Below are 21,703 nucleotides of genomic sequence, written 5' to 3' on the forward strand. Positions count from 1 at the left end.
CTGCAGCTGAACATGGAAGCAGGGAGGGAGCCTCAGGTGGAGAGGACGGGGCAGCGTGAGAGGAAAAGCCATGCACAAAAGTCCAAGTGTGCACCGGTTCCTGAGCTGAAATTGGCTTTGCCTCTGGCTCCTTGCACACTCCCTCCTTCTCTCTCTCTCTGCATCCCTCTTGGCGACTGAAAGGCTCCCTTTGTGCCCCTCAGTAACACGCAGTCCCCAGCCGATTAAACGTGGGGAATTAGTAGTCAATTTTAGCCTCACACCACACACACAAACACAGTAAACAGCTTAGGTTGGTGGGGCTCTGATTGTGTTGTTGTTACAGTTAACGCGTCAGCACCATGTTATTTATTTACTTTTTCACCCTTCACATACTTATTGCACAGAATAAGTCTCACACACAGTTCATTTTTCTTTTCTTTTTTATAAATAAATCGATTTAATAGATGACAATAATATTTCAACATTGCTTTTTTGTAAGGAAGCAAAAATACTCGAGTGAGTGTATACCAAACACTTTACAAAACTAACCAGAATTATACAAAAATGAAAGAAGCAAAGATGTGACACAACGCATTATTACTCACATTAAAAAAAAAAAGACAACTACATGCCAAAAGGGTCAGTATAAAACATTTGAGTCAAGTAATAAAGGCAAACTTGTGGTAATGACCGTTATTCAGGTTGATAAAGCGGGAGAGGGCTGCAAAGGTGTAAACTGAAGGTGAAGGCACAATTTTGGCCGACATGTAGAGCCTTGTCCATGTGATTCTAATCCTAAAGTAATACCCAGAGCTGGCCTGTTACCCCAAAAGATTTGGTTAAGACCTCTAGATCTTAACGCAGGTGGTGGATAAATCATCAAAGTGTTCGTCATTTAAAACTCAACAAAATGCTTTACGTTTGTTTGTTTTTTTTTTTTGTTTGTTTTTCTTTCTTCTTCAGGAATTCATTTGATCGCCACAAAGCAAACAGAACTGAGGTAAATCTCCAAGGAGTCACACATTAAAATACTACATCTTCAAGAGCTCTCTTTCCCTGTCTTTTTCCTATTTTTTTTCCCCATTATACACGCTTATTTAGTTCAGCAAAATAGATCCAAAGAAAGAAATATAGACTGAGCTATCTACGGAATAAAAACAACAACAACAACAAAAGTTTCAGCTGTCCATTTTTGGCCATGAAAAAACAATCTTACATCTGAAATGAAACAGAACATGCTTCTTCTTCTTCTTTTTTTTCTCCATAGCAGTGGTGCCAATCAGTGAAGATAGTTACACCAGTGATGAAAATAAATGTACTACTTGCATGAACACAAAAACACCAAATAATCATTTAGTTTGGTTAATAAAATTAGATTATGTCAGTCTAAAAGCCTTTCGCCTCTTGGTGTGTTCAGAGTCAATCTTTAATCCAACACTGGTCCAATCCCAGCTCTCGCTCTACTTCTTGTAACATATATACAAGTGCTGTACATGACAAAGTAAAAAATAAAATAGGATGGCACACGCTTGTTAACATTGACGTGTTTTTGATTGGCTGTGGGCCCATGATTCGCATTTCATTCTGCATGAGTCTCTGTTTCATGTTAGCTCATGTGGACACTTTTTATCGCGTTGGCTAAAAAAACCAAAACAAAACAGAAAAAGACATGGTAAAAACCACTAATATGGCACAGATACACTCATACAATTCATACACCACATGTTTGCACACATATACAAGAGATTCACTCACACACTTCCCATATTTCCCACTGCTCAGCTGCTCTGCCTCAAGGTCTTGTGAGCGTGGTGTAAACAGGCTGCTCCCAGTGTGTGGGGCTGTGAGAGGGCGCCACGCTGGAGGGGTCTCCTATGGTAGTGTACAGAGGCCTCTGTGTAGGGCCCATGTAGGAGAATGCTGAATACAGCCCTGGGGCCTGGCTGGAGTGGGCGTAGTATGCCCCGGGGGCTTGGTGGTCTCCATACTCAAACTGAGCCCTGGAGGCCAGCGAAGGGAAAGCGGAGCCATAGTGGGGGAGGCTGAGCGGGGTGTAGGTGACGTGGGTACCTGAGGAGGGGGAGGATGAAGCCTCTGCATAGTGGCTAGCGGACGCAGACTCGCTTTTGATGGGGGCCTTCGATGGATCCGAGGACGAAGGAGAGGCCTGAGGCTGCTGCTGCTGTTTCGAGAGCCAAGCCGAGTGCCCGCTGGCCGCAGCCAGGGCGTAAGCGTAGGACGAGGCGGAGGAGCCGGCCGAGGGGGCCCCGGCGCCACTCTGTGGGTGACCATTTGGAGGGAGGTACTGGTCAAACTCGTTGACATCAAACGGCTCGATGTTGGACATCACCTCATGACTGATCTCGCCAATATCCATGGTGCCGAAGTCAATGTGGGGTTTGGTGCTCGACGATGAAGGACCACCAGACGCCCCCTCAGCTCCAACTCCGAGGGCGCTCCTGGAACCCGCAGATCCTCCGCCCGCTCCTGTTCCGCCCTCCCTTTTGGCATCTGACAGTTTCCCAGACTGAAGCTCTGTCTTTGGGGTGGTGGGGGGTGTGGGTGGGCTGTGACCCTGACCTAGATACAGAGAAGAGAGACCAGCATTGTCAGGTGAACTTTGGTTTTGTTGTTGTTTTCATGTAGTTTTGAAATGTACGTTTTTTCTTAAGCAATAGCTTCTGTAGGTGCGTGAAATTGGAAAGAATTGAGGGTTCGTTTGGTTGAGGCCACTTCCGTCTAAGCAAAGTGAAAATGTATCTGAAAGTGAAGTGTAAAGAGAAGTCTACATAAAGACATCAATTAAGGTCTAAATACATATGAAAGATAATCGAGGTGAATCATATTTCTAACAAGCCTTGTTTCAGGGTTAAGGGTTTATGGTTTGGGTTTAAGTTGAGACTAAATTAGAACATGATGTATGTGCTATAAAGTTTAATTATATATTTTACTTAGCTCTACATTGCTATCAAAGACATATCCATCAATGTCCATAATTTGGGAGGATTAGCTTTAAAATATATCTTTTTAAATTTTGATACATATCTTGGCTTTGTGCACCAGGATACAGGATCTACACACCTGTGGGATGATGGTGATGGTGGTGGTGGTGGTGGTGGTGCAGGTCACCCAGGGGAGACCCAGCCCCACCATTGTGATCCAGGTGTAGGGTCTTGTAATGGGACTGGGAGTGGCTGGCCTCCCCTTCCCCCTGGCTGTCGGACTCACTGGCTGGGGTCAGTTTGCCATTTTTGCGTCTCCGGGGCTGGTACTTGTAGTCTGGGTAGTCCTTTTTGTGCTGTTTCCTCAGCCTCTCTGCCTCCTCAATGAATGGCCTCTTGTCGCTCTCGTTTAGCAGTCTGGGGGCGAGAAAAACGAGGGCAGATTAAATCCTATACGTTTGTTGAGCCCGCTTAAGTACAACTTCTACAAATGTAAAATCAAACAACTCAAAATGTGAATGTCTTTTTATTATTTGTGACTCAAAAGAAATACAGCTCGCGCGCAGCGTCTCAAATGTAAGCACGTCATCATCCATTTGCATTACATCCCGAAAGACATGAATGGCAGCAGGGCTTGCCTGCTCCTCCGCTCATACGAACCTCCACAGCTTGCCCAGGGTCTTGCTGAGCTCCGCGTTGTGTAGGTGGGGGTACTGGTCTGCCAGCTTCCGCCTCGCGGCTTGCGCCCATACCATAAACGCGTTCATGGGCCTCTTCACGTGGGGCTTCGCCTTGTTCCCGTTGTTCACGCGCACCGGCATTGGCACGAGCGTCCAGTCGTATCCGTCCAACACCTGACTGACCGCCTCCCTGATCCCGATCGGGAAGCGATCGTCCTCCTCCTCCGACTTGGCCCTCGCTCTGCCTCCGTCGTCGCTGCCCGCATCCCCCACGCAGAGCGCGGTGAGCTGCTGCGGCGCGCCGCTCAGCGGGGAGTCCGGGCCGTGTGGCGCTCCGGGCTGACTCGGTGACAGCGAGTGGCCGTCGTCTGATCCCACGGGACTCAGCTCTGACTCTGACAGGCTGTGCTCCTCTCCCGACATAGTTTCTATGTTTCTTCTTATATTATTATTATTTGTTTGTTTATTACACTGACAAAACACCTTTAATGCAGTAGTATGTTTTCAATAAATAAAAATATATATATTTTATTAGCTATTGACTTGTTAAAAAGTTTATAGTGCCACCAATTAATGATTAGTTCTGACCCTTCTTGGGAAAAGTCATAATTATGAGTCCAAATATCCTTTCTCGCTGTCGGGTCCTTGTTTATTTTTTGTAACTTTTTTTTTTAAATAGCAGCTAAAATGAAGCAAAAAAGAGAGGAAAGTTTAACTCGATTAAAAATCTGAAAATAAATGTTATAAAAGCTTAAATTTCTATGAACCAAAAACTTGCTGTTTACTTCAGGCAATTATAACAGGTGAAATTTAACATTTTCAAAGATAATCCAAAATGTCTAATATAATTTTATGCTAAATACAAATTAATGCCAAATCCGTTCCAGTGTAAATGACTATTGTACGTTACACATAAATATCGATATCATTTATGTCCGAAATGTTGCATTATAAAATTACATAACCTACCAATTTAGATGTCCAGTGGTGGTGTGTGTGGCTGACTGCGAAGCCGATGAATGGCTGCTCTGTGTGGCAACAGCGGAGCTTAAAGAGCGCCTTGTGAGAAGGACTGGGAGGGAAAAAAAAGTGATTGAAACTGGAAAACATTCCCAAAGAGACAGCATTCCAGTACACGGCTAATCCCCGCCTCTCGGGGCACAGTGCTGCGCTCTGATTGGTTCCTCAGCGACGTAGATGTTGACTAAGTGGACCGAAACGCGTATCAGAGCTCAGTGCCCGTCACTGTTGGATTTGCAGCAGAGGAGAGGTGAGATTTTTTACCTTGGAGTAGTTTAGATGAGTGTACAGTGCGTCCATTTAGAGGCAGGAGAAGGCCATCTTTGTTGGACGTGTTAACATGGTTCAAACAAATAAGCAATCGCGGGGAGAGTTATTGCTCAGTCATTTCCAGAAAAAAAAAAAAATATATAAAAAAAATTGTAAAAAAAAAAAAAAAATCAATCGTGAAATGAAAAATGTAGTGGGCCAACCGAAGTATTGTAGTACTTGGTACAATGAGCGTAGCTCCCAAATCTGCCACATCGATTAGGAAATGCTGAAGAAGTCCACACGGTTGTAAAAGTTTTGAGCCGACCTTCACTCTTTCCCTTAAATCCAGTGAAACACATTTTGATACCGCGAAATTGGTTCCCAAATGTTCCCGCATGCATCTGCATCTGGAAAACTCAAAGGATACTCTTTCCATTTCCAGTTAGTAAATAGAAATCATAAAGGTTTGATGTGCATTTGCATTTAGCCCCGTTAAGTGATATGTCTGAAGAAAATGTCCCCCAAGTCTGACACACTGACTTGGAAAACCCAAGAAAGGCTACACGGTTTTTACAAATAAACATTTAAAACGTGTGACCTGCATTTATATCTACACCCCTTTATTTGATAACCCTAAGACAAAATCAAGTTAAACACATTTTGATGAAATGAGTGGAAAACCCAACTTTGCCTCCTTTCTTTTTCGTTGTTTGTTTTGTGCATGTAATATGGCGTTCATTTCTACAAAACCTCGTTTAATTCAATACCCAGAAATAAAACAGAGAAGCATGTAGAAACAGAGCGGCGCCCAAAACTTTATTTGGGCGCAACAAGTTATAAATACAGTTCATCATAAGCCTCTCACAGGCCATTATTAGTTTTTAAATTCTTACTTGTTTTATTGTTTCTAAAACTGTCACGTGGTTGGTATTTAATGTGTTTTTTTTAATGATCCATCAACATCAAAAACAACATCAAAAGTTGCATTACATCTTCTATGCAGTCTGTATTTAACAGCACCTTGACAAATTATCACCTTTTTCACACTGTGTCACATTCCTACAGTAAACGATGTGTTTATTGGAAAGCAGTGAATTAAATTGAAAGTGGTGCATAACGGTGAAAGAGAAGAGAGAACTTTATTATTATTATTATTAATTATTATTATTATTTTTTCATTTTTTTTATGGTGCAAACAATAATCCAGAAAAGTGTCCAGTAAATTTCTATTTGGGTCCCTCTTTACTCTGATACCCCTAAACAACATATAAAACCCGTTTTGATACAGCGATTATAGCACCTAAATTTGACGCTATTTGTGAAGAATGTCCCGTACATTAATTAAGCCTATCAAAAACTGTTAATTGGATATTCTGTTTTGCTGTTGATTTTAAAACGTTCATTTACGAAGAAGAAAAAACGTTCCCTCCTCCTCTGCTGCATTTCGATCAGTCTCCCTTTTGGATGAAGCTGTGGAAGCAGCTACAAGAAAAGTAAAAAGAAAACAAAAACAAACAAAAAAACCCAAAAACAAATCTGACTTTGACCCTGAACATATTGGACAGTATCTTCCTCAATGTTTTCATTTTAAGACTCCTTGTAAGTTCAGCAATTGCACCGTTCTCTTCGTCACTGCGTGTCCGCACATGATGGCCCGTGATATAAACCGTTAAAGCGTGGCCTGATGGGAAGCACCGTCTGATGAGCGTATAAAAGACACACACACACACACACACACACACACACACACACACACACACACACACACACACACACACACACACACACACACACACACACACACGCGCGCGCGCGCGCGCGCGCATAAACACGCACATACACAGAGTCACCAAACGACAGCAACAATGACCCCTGTGTGTCCGATTGCTTCTTATGTGTAGCTCGGCTCTCAGTTTTCTCCCTCTCTCTCTCCGCTCCTTCTCTTTGCTCTCTTTGTCTCCATCTCAGGTGAATTGTAGCCATGTGATCAAACGCCCAAGCCTCTATCCATTAACCCTCGTAAATGAAAAAAATGGGGGGAACAAAAAGCAGTTTTGTGCTGCAAACATGGAAAAAAAAATGATAACAGAGAGCGATGTGTGCGTCTTTCTCCCCTTATGTCCAAGACACAAGTGGCGCACACAGAGAAAATAGTCGGCGGCAGACGGGGACGCAAGGACCTCTCTGTTTCTCCCGCTGCGACACTATTCCCGCTCCTAATGTGCACCCATCTGGATTTGGGCCTCGGAGGTGCTGATGGTGGTGCTCGGGATTGAGGAAGATGCTGGTGGAGGGGAGGTGTGGGAGTGTGTGTGTGTGTGTGTGTGGGGGGGGAACACCTTGCTTGCTGCACCCCGCCGCTAAATTTCAGCGGCACAGAGATTCTGCGTGAGGCCTCTCAGGCTTGTGGAGTGAGTTGTGCTTTTAGTTTTGCTTATTTTCGTTCAGGTTGTTTCTACAGGAAACGGTTAGTATATATATATATATATATATATATTCGTTTTGTTGTTGTTATTGTTGTTGTTGTTTTCTGTGTGTTTGCAGATTGTTGAGGGCTGCGGTTTGATGGGGTCTGTTTGGTTCATGCTCCTGGATGCGCCATTCGCCTCCAGGGACTCTTGTCAGTTTGAACCAGTTTCATTTGAGAGAATGTCGTGAATGAATAATCTCTTTAACAAAGCTAATAATTTAGAATTTAAAGATTCGATTTAAATGTATTTAAGTACTGCTTCAACAGTTATCAATACATTAATTTTTTTAATGACTATTAAGTTGATTAAATGCGTAGGAACTTTGGTAGATATTTTATTAACTTGCATTTAAGAGATTTTCACTTCTGAATTTCCCTTGAGTAGTTATTTTTTAATTAATCAAAGTGTTTTCGTTGTGCCGAAAATAGTGACAGAAAAGCTCTAAAAATGTCCGATTTTTTTTTTTTTGTGTGTAAAAACGAAATGCGTTGGGCTTAGTGGATAAAGCTGAAACAAAATCTCAACTTTAATTTCAGATTGATTTTTGCAATATAATATTTTGAATTCTTTAAGAACAAACAATCCAGATCAAAGAGTTTTATCAAGGACGACAGCATAAAAAGCTTTGCAGCTAAATCATGTTCGCAATTGACAACAAAATTATTGATTGATATATGATAATCAATGCTGAGAAACAGGAGTGCCTTGAAACGCGTTTTTTGGCTTGAGGCATCTCCTCACTTTCAGATGTTAAAAATGTATTAACATTTTATAAACCGTTAAAGCGTATATATAAATAAGAATATAAATATGTATAGTTCAAATAATTTTTTATATGAGAAGCGTATTTCTGGATTTTTGAATTCATATAACAATGTTTGTTTTTGTTTTTGTTTGTTTGTTTGTTTGTTTTTTAGCAATTACATATTTGGCAAAATTACCTTGACATAAACAGGTATTTTATGTCTTAAATTTTCCAATATTTCCAATATTTCAAAACTCAAATAATTCCGTGTGAAGTGACCATATTGCATTAATTTCTACCTTTTCTTTTTTTAATTAAAGGCCTCCTGTACATTTAGCATAAGCAGATAGCTTATTTTAAGCAAATTCATGCTTTTTATACTTTTACATTCGATGCGTATCACTCAGACATTTTTACCCCTCTGACAGGTGTTTTAATGAGGCGATCAATTTGTCTCGGTAGTAAGTACTTGGATGACGTCATACAAACGTTGCGCGAGTTCACGTGTTCCTCTCAAAGCTATAGGCGAAAACACAGAAGGGGAATGTTCATAAATATTGTGTAGCACAATAGTTTTTTTTTTTTCTGCAACTTCCTTAGCATTTTAAATGTCAGGAAGCCAAGTTGGAAGCAGGGTGGTTCGACAGTCGCTGACTTTTCACGTTAGAGATCCGATTTCACCGGGCGTTTCATTTGTGGACTTGGGAAATCTGACTTCTGAGGAAAACATCTGCTAGTCAGCAAACCAGTCATTTACTAATTGTATTTCAGCTAAGTCATGTTCAATAAGTTTGGATATTACTGAAACGTTAATTTACTCAGTAACTCGATTCGCAGAGAAAAATATATAGATGATCTACAGTCCGGCATTGTCTGTTAATTATGATGATTCTTGGCTTGTAGCTGGAAACATGGCATTTAAGATTAGAACATCAGAACTGAAACAATTTGAATCCATAAATATTGGCTTTAAAAAAATACTTAGAGGTTGCTATTTTCAAAACGTTTTGATAAGACATACAAGCCTATTCAGAATATATATTTTTGGAATTTGAACCTGACTTGAAAACTGTTACATTTCCAAGTCATATAATTCCAAATTGGGAACTTGGAAAAATCAGCTTAGAGGCAAATAGAATTCTTTCTTTGCATTTTGCAAAACCAATAAGATTTGCAATTTGCATTAGTGTATTTCTCCCCATTTTAAGGGTTCAAACACAAGAGGAAGATGTTTATAATTAGACGTACAGCTCTTTGCCTGCCGCTGGCTTATTGTGGTACACACTGTCAGAGATGTGTGTAAAAGGCTTAAACCAGCAAATTTCAGATTTTTATGTGTGCAGCCATGTTGATTATTGAACTTGGGCCTGGTTGGAGGAGAAATCTGACTTTGTGAAGTCTGAGTTGCAAGCTTCAGGAAACAGTCTTGTTGCATTTCAGAGGGTTAATTTCTAAAAATCAAACTTCCGGCATAGAAATAGAATGCATCATTATACACAATGCTCTGCTATGATAGAGTCAAAAAGTTTCAAGTTATAACTCTTTTACCTGCGACTGACATGTTGTCCAAATGCTTACTCTCCTTGTGCACAGGCAACATTTTCCTGTCTCCAGTGAAACTATCATGAACCTTGGGCAGCTGTTGCTTGTTAGAAAATAGAGCTCACATGGTTGCATCAGTAACTGTGCTAACCTGCCATGTGACTGCACTAATGGGCCTCTCCATGGCTCCGCAGACTGCTGTGTCACAAGAGCCTGCTTCCTGGCTCCTGGGGGAGAGTGGGGAGGCGATGGGAAGACAGGGTCTCATGATCAGGATGGGAGGTCACGGATCCTAGTGGGTCAAAGAGTCAGCCTCAGGTGCACGCTCTGTCATGCGATAGAAATACTGGTTCACTTAGAGTTATTCTACGATTGGTCAATTCATTTCACCACAATATTTTGATGGAGGTGTTTTGTTTTGTTTTGTTTTTTTTCTGATCAGGTGCTAGAGGTATAGAGGCAAATGGAAAAGTGAGAACATCCTTTAGCGTTGACCTCAATAGTTGCACAGATCTCTGGGGGAAATTCCTGAAATCTGATGAGAGACAAGAGGGAAAAACAGGCTGATACAAAGAGAGAGAGAGAGAGGGAAAGAGAAAGAGAGAGAGAGAGAGAGAGAGAGAGAGAGAGTTGGAGAGAGAGTTGGAGAGAGATGCAGATAAGCATTCACAGCGGTCAAATATTCACATGCTGGGTCACATTCTGCATTAAACTGATGCATAATCGCTGGAAAGTATTCACTCCCTTGTCAATAGGCACTTTTGGCTTCAACTGAATGGCAGCATTTGTTCCAAGAGATGACGAACTCATTAGAAAGACTTTGAATTTGTAAGTCTGAACTGACATAAATTGGTCTACTTGGCCCAGCTGCCTAAAAAAAAATAAAAAAAAGAATTAATCAGTAAACGCCACAGCGTTTCTCGTGCTTCGGGTTGGCTGTGTATATTCTTGACTTCTGGAAAACACTGTAATTCATAAATGTCATTTCCTCTGAGGGTCTGGGCGAAGACAACACTTGAGGTCAGTGCTTCATGCTTGGGAAATTCCAGCTCCTAGGCTATTGCTGCCAATAAAAATGCATCTCATGTGACTCTGCCGCCATTTTCTGGGACCTATGTGGTGAGCTCTGGAGTCATCATCTCTCCCATGAAACTTTAACGGTGTCAGATTCTGTGAAGCCATGCTGTGTTTTATAGTATTCATGCCTATTGAAAGGTCAATCAAATTTTTGATATATTTTATTGAGGTTTTATTTGATAGAATGACACAAATTGGTATCTAAATAAAAAAAATTCATGCATGTGTTTTTTTTTTCAGAGTGGTAATTTGGAAAATCAGAGCTACTGGAGTTTTAATCATCCCCTTTTGCTTTTGGTCTTAGTTCAGCATTGAAGTTCTTGATCTACATGTGAAACCTTGAACATATCATCACCTTCAAACATGACGGGGGGAGAATTATGGTGTAGTGCAGTCCTGAAGCAAAACCTAGTGGAGGCTGCATATCACTTGAGACTAGAGTTGAGGTTCACCTTCTAGCAGTGCAGTGACCCTAAACATCCAACCACAGCTTTGAAATGGTTCAGATCAAAGTATAATCATGTGTTAGAATGGCCTAGTCAAAGTTCTGCTCTAACTCTGACCAATACTTTGTGGCAAGACTTCAAAATCAAAGTCCATATTCTGCGAAGTACAACAGGCAAAACATTTAACATCTCTAACTGCAAGGATAGCAAAGCTAAGCAGCTAAAAGGCTCTTCAAAGTGTTGATTCATGCGTGGCACGTACAGATTTTCAGATTTTTATTGATAAAACCTTGAAAATCAATGTACAGTTTTTATTCCATGTCACATTTGTCCACCAAATTATTTTGCTCTATCACTCTGATGTCCAACGTTTTTGCCATTGGGCCATATTTTCTATTATAGAGTGTGTGTTGGGTGTGTATGAGTCACATGTGTTAGTGTATTTTCATCAACAAGAACAATTTAGTAAATTTAGTAAACTTTAGCCAAGTTTACTAAATTGGTTTGTCCATGTTTGTGGTTGTGTTTACTCTCAAATTAAATTAGCAAAAAAAAAAAAACACACCCATGGGCTACAATATGAATACTTTGTGTTGGACGTCATATTTGACATCTTAAGATGATTTTTATTTGACTGAATCTTTTTTGGAACATACTAACATTTAAAAAAAATGTGCATCTGCATCAACCACGTCTGTTGGGAAATCAGTTTTAGTTCGTCCTTTAGTTGCTGCTGAAAGCCGCACAAAATCATTCGAAAGGCCGCAAATGGTCCCGGGCCACACTTTGGGCACCGTTGGTCTATCACATGAAATCCCAATAAATTACATCCAAGTCTGCGGTTGTAATGTGACAAATTCTGAAACAGTTTGAGCATTATATATGCTTTGACAAGGCACAGTACTGACCGGATGAGAATATATAGAGGCTCAAAATCTTTGTAGTCTGAGGACAGGGCTGAAGTCTTTGGATGCAGGTGCATTTTCGACTTATCTCTTGATTTATGCAGCACGTAGACTTTTTAAGTTGTAGCGATGCAGTGACACGCCATCCATGGGGATGGATTAAAAAAAAAGAGATTCTGCTATCTGACCTCTGTCACTCCCTTTTTTGCCCATTTTCACCAAGTGAATTAGTGCAGCTGCACCACACTTAAATGGGTGCCCCTCTTTTTTTTTCCCCCTCCAAGAGTGTATGTGACCAAGCATGAATCCTCCCTTTGTGCTCCATCTGCAGAGCCCTCCTCCGCCCCCAGTGGTTTCTTGCCTTCTTCATCTTTTCTGTTTGGGGAAAGAAGGGGGCTTTCGGTCGCGATAGCGGCAGCACTTGGTGAGGTGGTGGCGGTGGTAGCGATGGTGGTGGCGGGGGACGAGAGGGGTCGAGGGGGGAGGGAGGGGGGAACTTGTTGGACTGCATTCTTGTGCAGCTGTGGAGGCTGGTGCAGGGCGAGGAGGTGGAGGGCAGAGCAGGATCATCATTGCATTGCAGGGCACCATGAATGGTCTATTGTTCGGCCTTTTGCTGTGTCTACGTCTCTTTGCCACGACTTCTGCTACGCTTGGAAGCGACAGAGGAAAAGCATGTGAACACGAAGAGAGAAATCTACAACCTGCCTATGAACGTGATAAAAACAATCTCACCTCTTCCCCCAAAACCAAAGTTTGAGTCAAGGTCCGAGAGAGAGAGAGAGAGGTGATGACGGTGTCTCTGGTGGAGAGGGAAGTTAAATCTCGGTGTCATGATGATGGCGATGATGAGGATGATGATGATGATGGTGGGGATGATGGGTTTGGAGACAATGATGGCATTCAGGCTGCAACTTTATGACTGGTTTGCCCTTCAGTCATACATGCCAGCGTGCTGTTTAGTCATGCATTTATGTTGACTCCTGTCCACCCTGAAATTCCTCCATGAAGTTCAGCAAAGGCAGAATCAGCAAGTGCTTGTTTGATTACAAAAAAACATGTTATTTCTCAAATTATCTTTTTTTTTCTTGAAAAAAAAAGACAAGTTTTCGCTTGTCTTTCAAGACTTGTATCCCTCCGTTTGTTTTTTTTTTGTTGTTTTTTTTTTCAGTCATAAGAATAACTGAGTCAAACTTAAGTTAAACACAGAAGGTCAGCATCAGGTGGACCCAGGTGACCTGTCAGCTCAGATTTAATCTTTCTCTTCAATCAGAACAGAGCAAATAACCGGGAGCTTATTGTTCTGGATATGAAAGGCTGTAGACAACTTCATTAAAAGCTCATGAGACAAACATTTGTGTTTTTTTGTTTAATTTTGAGGCAGTATTATTTTTAGACTTAATGTTTGTCTTTAATGAAATAGCAACTGAATAATGTTTGCAAGTCTTTTTATGAAGCCTCACACAGCCCCAGATTAGAAAAAAAAACAACTTCTTTGGTCAGTGAGTCCTCATAATTATTTTTTTTTCCATGAAAACATAGACTGTGAAAACATAAAGCTACAGATAAACAAAAAAATTATCTTAAACCCAGATCAAATTCACAAGTAAACCCATCCATCCATCCATCCATCCATCCATCCATCCATCCATCCATCCATCCATCCATCCATCCATCCATCCATCCATCCATCCATCCATCCATCCATCCATCCATCCATCCATCCATCCATCCATCCATCCATCCATCCATTTTCTAACACCCTTGTCCCTTAGTGGGGTCGGGAGGGGTGCTGGAGCCTATCTCCAGCTAACGTTCCGGGCGAGAGGCGGGGTCACCCTGGACAGGTCGCCAGTCTGTCACAGGGCAACACAGACACACACAGGACACACAGCCATGCACACACACATTCACACCTAGGGGCAATTTGGAGAGGTCAATTAACCTGACAGTCATGTTTTTGGACTGTGGGAGGAAACCGAAGTACCCAGAGAAAACCCACTTTTATTCATACCAATTTTTGGGTTTAAAGTGTTTGTTTTTTTTCATTTTACCAACATATTTCTTCTGACTGAAAGTAATGGTAGCATTTTAACGATGCCCGGCCCTGTCTTGATTCTGGCAGAGAATCTGTGGAGAGAGATAAAGATTAGGGAGATGGACAGGAGGCCTTACAACCTCAAATAGTTCATCAGCAACAGAAATAATCAAATACCAGTGGAAAGATGCAAAAATCTCTACTTAAAGGAGGATTTGATTGTTGTAATGGTACTAAAGATTTTTCCATTGATTATTGACATTGTGCTATTGATTTTCTTGAGAGATGCTTGTCTCATTCCCTGCAGTTTTCTACCAATTTAGAAAAGCAACTTAAACTGCAAATATTCATATAATAACTACACTAGTATACATCAAATGCCTACACTGTTATAAAAGGACATTGAGTTGGGTCCTACAGAAGAACGTTTAGATTCTTGTTCTAAGTTTATCTTGATGGAATCTGCTTCATCAGACCGATCACCTAGTCATCAGAAAATAACACAAAATAACTCCTTGTGTTATTTTCCAAAGAGTTATGAAAATGTTGCATTTAAATAGTTCTTATATATTGTGATTTCACAAACTGGTCTTATATTTACTTGTGTAAATTGTGTTTCACATAAGTGTTGTATGGAGTCATCCAACCTCTGACACATTTGGACAGATGTGCCAATGCAGGACAGTTGAACTACATTTCATTGTTTTACCTCAGAGGCAGCATGTCTGATGTCACCCTACTAAGATTTCTATTGGATAGAAGTTTGGGGATTGACCTGGGTGCTACACAACGTTAATGTTGGTCCTGAAACAAGATACAACTCTTCTAGTTTCTAGTGCGCTTGGAATTGTTGTTTTGTTTAAACACCCATTCAAGCGCATTTCCTCTTCATCATGAGGGAATGTTAACTCCTCAATAGATGAATTCAAATTGATCAATGATTTTGGCTATGCCATAAGATATCCCAGACTCTGAGGAATGAGAAACGTTCCTATGCAGTGAAGTGACAACAAGCCACCATCCTTTACTGGATTTATGAACAATTTTGTTTTCATCAGTGCATAAAATGTTGCTCTATTCCTCTTTAGCCAGTCAATGTTTTGCTTGGCATGTCAGTTTTCAGCAATGCTTTGTGAGATCTTCTTGTCAGTAACTTCATTTCACTTCTTTTTTGCCTAAGCAGCCCATCTCTGAAAGGTCTCCCTCTCCAGTCAACGTTTTATTGTCAAAGCAAGCTGAATATCTTTGGAAAACTTTTCTCAGTTTCTAAGAATAATGTACTGTTATCAGATTGTAACATTCACTGCCATTGTTGCTAAATAAGTGCCACCTGTCTGACACTTGTTGTTTTACCTGAAAGGATGACTTCACTCTCTGACTTCAATGACTTTCAATTAATGATTGTCTTACACAGAATCAAATGTGAGTTTGCTGATTTTCTATTGCTTCACTCATCACTAGTTCATTATTTGTCATGTGAAGTATAAGTTTTGTCAAAAACATTAATCATCTATTTAGTGATTCCTTTTGAGATGTGCATGCAAAGTGAAGCATAAATTTCTACTTGTAGAAGAGATCATTTGAAATAACTTAACTTCATAGAAATGAATCATAGCCGCTTCTCGACCTATAGGTCCTATAGGTTGTTCTATAGGACAAGTGTATTTCTGTAAAGAAAGAGACACAACTGGTGTAAAGTTCTTCCATAGAAATGTTGTATGTGTTTAAACTGATTGCTATACTACAAAATGACTTTTCTTTCATTGTTTGTTGCTTGCATGAATTCCATGTCCTGTCTTTTTGTGTCCTTTTATATTATCAAACACTTTGTGCCTTTTGGCGTTTTTATGAACAAGTAAAACAAAACCACAGATTTCAAATGATTTATAATTTTCATTGTTTTATTAAAATCAGGAGTGTTTTTGGTTTTGCCTCCTCCTCTGAGGTCACATCTTTTTTTCTTTTTTTTTTTAACTGGACACTGTGCTCGATGGATTTAAATGTGAGCCGAGTTGAAACTGCAATCATTAAAGTGACATTTTTGGGGGGAAAACAGAAGTGATATGTGTGTCTCTCATTCCAAACATAACTTTTAAACGCTGTTTGGGGTCAATATCTGAAGCACAAATTTATCTTTGAGAAAGAAGTAGTACGGGGGGGAAAACAGAAAGTGGATTTGACTTTCCCCATCATGAGTTCTTCTCAGAACATTTAATTAGCCCGTGTGAACAAAGGAGAAAGAGGGCGAGGGCCCGAGGCTCTGAGGAAAAGATGACTACATGAAAGAGGCTGTTGTTGTCAGCGCAGACGGATAGATAAAAGGCTACGAGACAGAAAGATAGATGGAATATTTTGGAGAGAAGAGTAAGAAACGGGGTGATTTATTGTTGACTCCTTGTCTTTGCTCTTCTGAATGTGAGATGGCCTAATGTCATAATAAATTTTAACAATTATACTGGGTATTAAAGTGTAAAACAATAAAGTGCCACAGCTGCTCCAAGCAAAGATATATCAAAGATTTTAAAATTAAATGACACATTAAGAAATTAATAAACCGGGTAAAGGCGCTATGCAATTGATAGGCCATAAAATAAATAAATAAAAGACCTCTGGGGAATTTAGCTATCTCAAGTGTCAAGAAATCTATTTCTAAAGTCCCAACACCACCAGAAAAATAGCAGGCAAACAGGTCATATTGATTTTCTGGTATTCATAGTTGTTTTTATTTAAAGATGCTATGTACTTTAAATACAAACTATAAATGCAATGGTGGCAAACCCCCCAGCCCCCCAAAAAACAAGAGAACTGTGCACAGCTTTGACTGCAGGATCATAATTTTTCACAGAAATTGTTAACAACAATCCACCATTATTTCGAGTACATTTGTTCAGTTGGGGGGAAATCTTAATAAATATTTAATTATTGATTTTTTGCTTCCTTGAGGCATAAATAAGACACATCCGACTGGATCAGGACACATGATTTGTCTTACATTTTCCATAATGAGCAGAAGGCTGATGAACATAAAAATGAAAAAAAAAAAATCAAAGTCAATGTTAGAAAATGGCAGCAAAACGTCTCATCTTGGCATCAACAAGTCTTTAAAACAATTAATAAATGCTTGGGAGCAATGTCAGAAAAAAAAAATCCAAACCGCCACAAATGTTAACATATCATAAACATAAATAATTTCTGGTAGATTTTATTCACTTATAGCTAGTTCTTTTTCATCAGTATTATGAAATTAGAATCAAAACAGGCCCTTATTTCTTGCTGAAAAGTTACTTGTGAGTTATTTTTTTCTTACTTTAAATATTCTAAGATATTTGCAATAGAATCAAAAATACTTAATAAGATTTTGTGTTTTTACCTTCTAATTCATCTCATATTTATTCGATGTTGTGGATAACTGGGTGATTGGCAGTGAGATAAATTACAGAGCAATTTTCAAGCAAAGTGCTGGGAAGCTGAAAGGGGACTAATGGAAATAGACAGTGTGCAAAAGAAGCAGCTAAAATCAGCTTTGAGAGCCACCAATCCCGTGAGAGAGGTAAAATAAAAAACGTATATCTTTGACAGTTTTCTTGAGAAATTATTGGGAATTTGTTTCCTTTTGAAATACACGCAAAGCTATATTTGATGGAGAGACAGGACAAACAGGAGACAGAGAGGAGAAACCAGAGGATGTTTACCCCGTGGTGTTTCCCAGCATGGCTCAGCAGGCCTCCTCTGCTGAGCTGAGCAACGCTGAGCTGCAGACAATGCTCCTCTGTCCACCCAGTGAGCCGCTCCACAGCTCCACAGCAGACAACAGCTTATTATGAAATCAAAGATCCCCCAGCCTCGGCCCTCGGTGCCTAAATACTGTCCCCTGCTGTGCACGCACGCCCTGTCACCAGCCCGAGGCCGCAAACAGCCAGTAAGGCCGGAGAGGCCAAGCAGATATCCAGGGGTGTCACACACATGAAAGCACACAAACACACTCACACACTTAACCTACGCCAGAACGAACGCACAGCAGCTTATTAGGCAGGATGCTGATCGGCCATTGGGAGTCTTACGAAAGGTCGGGAGGTCACACAGCTGCTCCCCTCACGGACGCTGACGACAGAGGGATGTGATGGTACGGATAATTAACCAACTCCCGAAAACAGACGCTGAGCAGGATGGAAAGACAGCAGGGAGAGAAGGGAAATATCTTCTTAGAAAAGACAAAGGACAACGTTTAACCTTTCTCCTGCCTGCGACACATTTTAAAGAAATGGAGGGAAGAATTAAATTCAGGGAAAAACAAAACACCGATGATCAGTTTTCTGAAACACGTGCAGTGGGTGTGTAATGAGCTGTCTGTTTGCTGTGACAAAAATCAATTCTGACATCAATTTGAATACTTCCTGCAGGAACGTTTGTGACCTTTCCAGAGACTGCAAAGGTTTTGTTCAAATATCCATCCATCCATTTTCTGTACACCCTTGTCCCATAGTGGGGAGGGTTGCTGGTGCCCATCTCCAGCTAACGTTCCAGGTGAGAGGTGGGGTTCATCCTGGACAGGTCGCCAGTCTGTCGCAGGGCAACCCACACACACACACACACACACACACACACACACACACACACACACACACACACACGCCCACACACCTACACACACACACACACACGCACCCCCACGCGCACACGCACATGCAAACACACACACACACACGCACACACACACACCTAGGGAGAATTTGGAGAGACCAATTTACCTGACAGTCTTGTTTTTGGACTGTGGGAGGAAGCCAGAGTCAAATATACTAGGCATATTTTAACAATAAAAAAACTAAAGAAAACAAATACTAGCAACATGTTTGACTGGAGGTATGGATTAATGGAAAAAAAAACTGTATTATTTGCAAATTAAGGGATTAAACTTTTAAGATTCTCTGAACTATTAATTTATAATTTATTAGAATATGTGTATGCTGCATCAGATGTCCTACAAGCACAAAATTGTCAGAAACAAACATCTTACTAGTTTGTAAGTCATCCGTTGGAAATCATATTTCCGTCCTAATTTCGAGAATTTGTTTGTATAATATGCGTTGCCTTTGGCAGTGAATCTGTAGTGGCACTACTCGACCACATGGTGGCGCCGGTGTCCCAGCAAGTGGCACTTCCTGCCTTTTCGTAGCAGCTAAACAGACTTCAGTAAGATCACTTTATCCATTTTTGTTTGCTCTTGTTACATTGTGTTTTCCTCTTCTTTAATCCATTTGGCCAAAGGAATGAGAGTCAAAATTTTGTGAAATAAATTGCACCTAATGGAAGACTTTTAGTTGCTCTATTTGGAACCAGGAAAAGTTTAGCTTCTCAGACATTGTAGTCACAAATGTGACAGGATTAATGAATAACAACTAGATTTTATCATCCACACGCATATCAATTTAATCTGCTTCACCAGGTGTGTGAGGTTGTGCTGTGATCACAGTTGGTTGAGACAAAACATTAGAATCTGAGTCAGCTGCTGCCCAACTCTGAATGGCACATACACATATGTGTGTGTTGCATAACCCTTTTTTCTGTAGATTGTGACTTTAAATCATGTGCAGAGCTCCATGTTTCCACAGGAGTGCTTTGAGCACAATAACAACATTTAAGGACAAGACAGTTTAAACAATAGTTTAATTATTTGAAGGATAATTAAACAGCTAATTTTGATTATCGTTTTCCATTAGATCTATATTATAAAGATTTTTCAGGTATGTTTTTTGTGTGTAAAGAACTTCACCTCACATGCTGTTAAAGATTGGTGTAGGTGTATGTTGAGGCACTGGCTTTAATTAGAGTTTCTGGTTTATTACTCTTTATAAGTATTAAATGGATAGTACCACAATGAAAAAATTTATAGATGTAAGAAACAGATAAATTACACCAGCAATGAAAACACAAGTGCAATGTTTGTTATGCACTTGTGACAAAGTGTGGATCGACAAGTTGAACCTTTGTCGATCCACAAAGGTTCAACTTGGATGCTGATTGTGTATTTACCCAGTTTCTCCAATAACAATATTAAATTCCTAGAATTCAGGAATTATAATAATTGTCATTAACAATAACAAAAATGTGGTCACACAAATTATTCAGGGTGTTTTACATAAGTCTGTCTAATTAGCTCCAATATGTCAGACTGAGCCAAGGCAAGAAGACATCAGAAAACAAAGAAATGTTCTTTTACAACCAATTAATTTTTTTTTATAACTATTCATTTTAGTTTTTCTCCAGTTAAAATGTTAGCTGGCCACACATTTAAAGTCTTCAGTTGGGTACTAATCTTCCAGACCATTTAAATATGTTTTCTATTGATTTGCTGTAATATTCAAATTTTTTATGTAGTGTTTTCATGAGCAAAAGACTAAGAATCATCATAATTAAGAAGAATAAAGGCTTGAAAGCATGAATCTGTGTGTCTTTAATATGTTTCACTAAGTAAATTGAGTTAACGAGTTAATAAGATCATTTATTGACAGTAACTGTCAATGTAGGTCTTCAATCTATGTAGATTACAAATTTATTTAACTCATTTTATTCTTCAATATTGTTTTCTATGCAATGCTTAGAACTGCAAGAAGTTTGTAGAAATTAGTTCTTGCAATGTCCACATTTGTGGTTTGTCCCGGTTGCTTTTAATTCATGGGTGCAAGAATCTGTGTCCTACATATTGTCCTACAGCTGGGCTGAATTAGCTTCCCAGCATGTCATCAAGCTGCACATGCACCTGTTTTGTGACCTATCCCTTTTATTCAGGTCTTATGAAGCAGAAAAAGATGTCTAAAACATACTGGACACCACTATGTTTAATGGTCTCAACGAATAACCACATTTGTTTACCTTAAAATGTGTTTAAATGTAACTTGTTCACTGATACCTAATTTTGTGACGACGTCTTGAAAGAAGACAAGAGTTACACAACATATCAAGTAAAATGTTCAATTCTGTGAAAGAAAAACACCAGTAATAATATTATTGAAAGCAGCACACATTACATTGCCCTACATATTAACTAGCATTAAATTAATTGGTTGCACATCTCTCCAAATCATTGATCTCAGGTGTTCTAATCCCTTCCATGGTGACAGCTATATAGCATCCAGCAGCTACATGTGCAGAATCGTTCTACATGCACAAACATAAGTAAAGGAATGGGTCAGTGGTGAAATGTCAGGATGCCACTTGTTCATTTTCTCAGTCAGCTTTTGATGAAATATTACAAAGTGGAGTGAAATAGGAATGACAGCAACTCAGCCACAATAAGGTAGGTCATGTAAAATCACAGAACAAGGTTAAGTGGGTTCCGAGACACGTGGTGTGATGAGCTCACCAACAGAATCAAAGTTTGGTACTGTTGAGATGTTGGTGGAAGTTGGGTCTGGCTCCTTCGTGTCAGTGAAAAAAAACTCCTAATTCTTCAGATCACTAAGACATTTTGAATAATTTCTGGCTCAGTTCCCTGGCACTAGGTAGTTTGAGGATGCCCCCTCCTTTCTCCAACATGACTGCACGCCACTGTACAAAGCAAGATTCATAAAGGTAATAATAAGTGACTTTGTTGTCTTAGAACTTG

The 21,703-nt window shown here is 40.0% G+C and overlaps 1 protein-coding gene across 3 annotated transcripts; it reads right to left on the bottom strand.

Annotated features, from left to right (window-relative positions):
• Positions 1–404: 404 nt before the first annotated feature.
• LOC103468203 (transcription factor Sox-10-like) lies at positions 405–9,795 on the bottom strand. Of its 3 annotated transcripts, XM_081609717.1 has the most exons (5): positions 9,641–9,795; positions 4,574–4,676; positions 3,585–4,286; positions 3,064–3,341; positions 405–2,562 (listed from the first exon to the last, which is right to left on the bottom strand). In XM_081609717.1, the coding sequence occupies exons 3-5, from the start codon at positions 4,025–4,027 to the stop codon at positions 1,775–1,777; spliced, it is 1,509 nt and encodes a 502-aa protein (XP_081465843.1). In that variant the 5' UTR covers positions 4,028–4,286; positions 4,574–4,676; positions 9,641–9,795; the 3' UTR covers positions 405–1,774. The 3 variants fall into 3 exon arrangements, with proteins under 3 accessions (XP_081465843.1, XP_008413336.1, XP_081465841.1); XM_008415114.3 differs by lacking the exon at positions 9,641–9,795 and having other exon boundaries at positions 4,574–5,021; XM_081609715.1 differs by lacking the exon at positions 9,641–9,795 and having other exon boundaries at positions 3,585–5,021.
• Between the last annotated feature and the right edge of the window lie 11,908 nt (positions 9,796–21,703).

The sequence above is a fragment of the Poecilia reticulata genome, chromosome 1 (assembly GCF_904066995.2).
Source record: "Poecilia reticulata chromosome 1, P_reticulata-male-v2, whole genome shotgun sequence".
Lineage (NCBI taxonomy): Eukaryota > Metazoa > Chordata > Actinopteri > Cyprinodontiformes > Poeciliidae > Poecilia > Poecilia reticulata.

What these genes read in the sequence shown, in the direction of transcription:
- LOC103468203 (XM_081609717.1), bottom strand. Translation starts at nt 4,027, where the DNA reads ATGTCGGGAGAGGAGCACAGCCTGTCAGAGTCAGAGCTGAGTCCCGTG. An exon ending in ACCCTGGGCAAGCTGTGGAG is followed by an intron (nt 3,342 to 3,584) that starts GTTCGTATGAGC and finishes TCTCGCCCCCAG; the next exon opens with ACTGCTAAACGAGAGCGACA. An exon ending in CCATCACCATCATCCCACAG is followed by an intron (nt 2,563 to 3,063) that starts GTGTGTAGATCC and finishes CTCTGTATCTAG; the next exon opens with GTCAGGGTCACAGCCCACCC.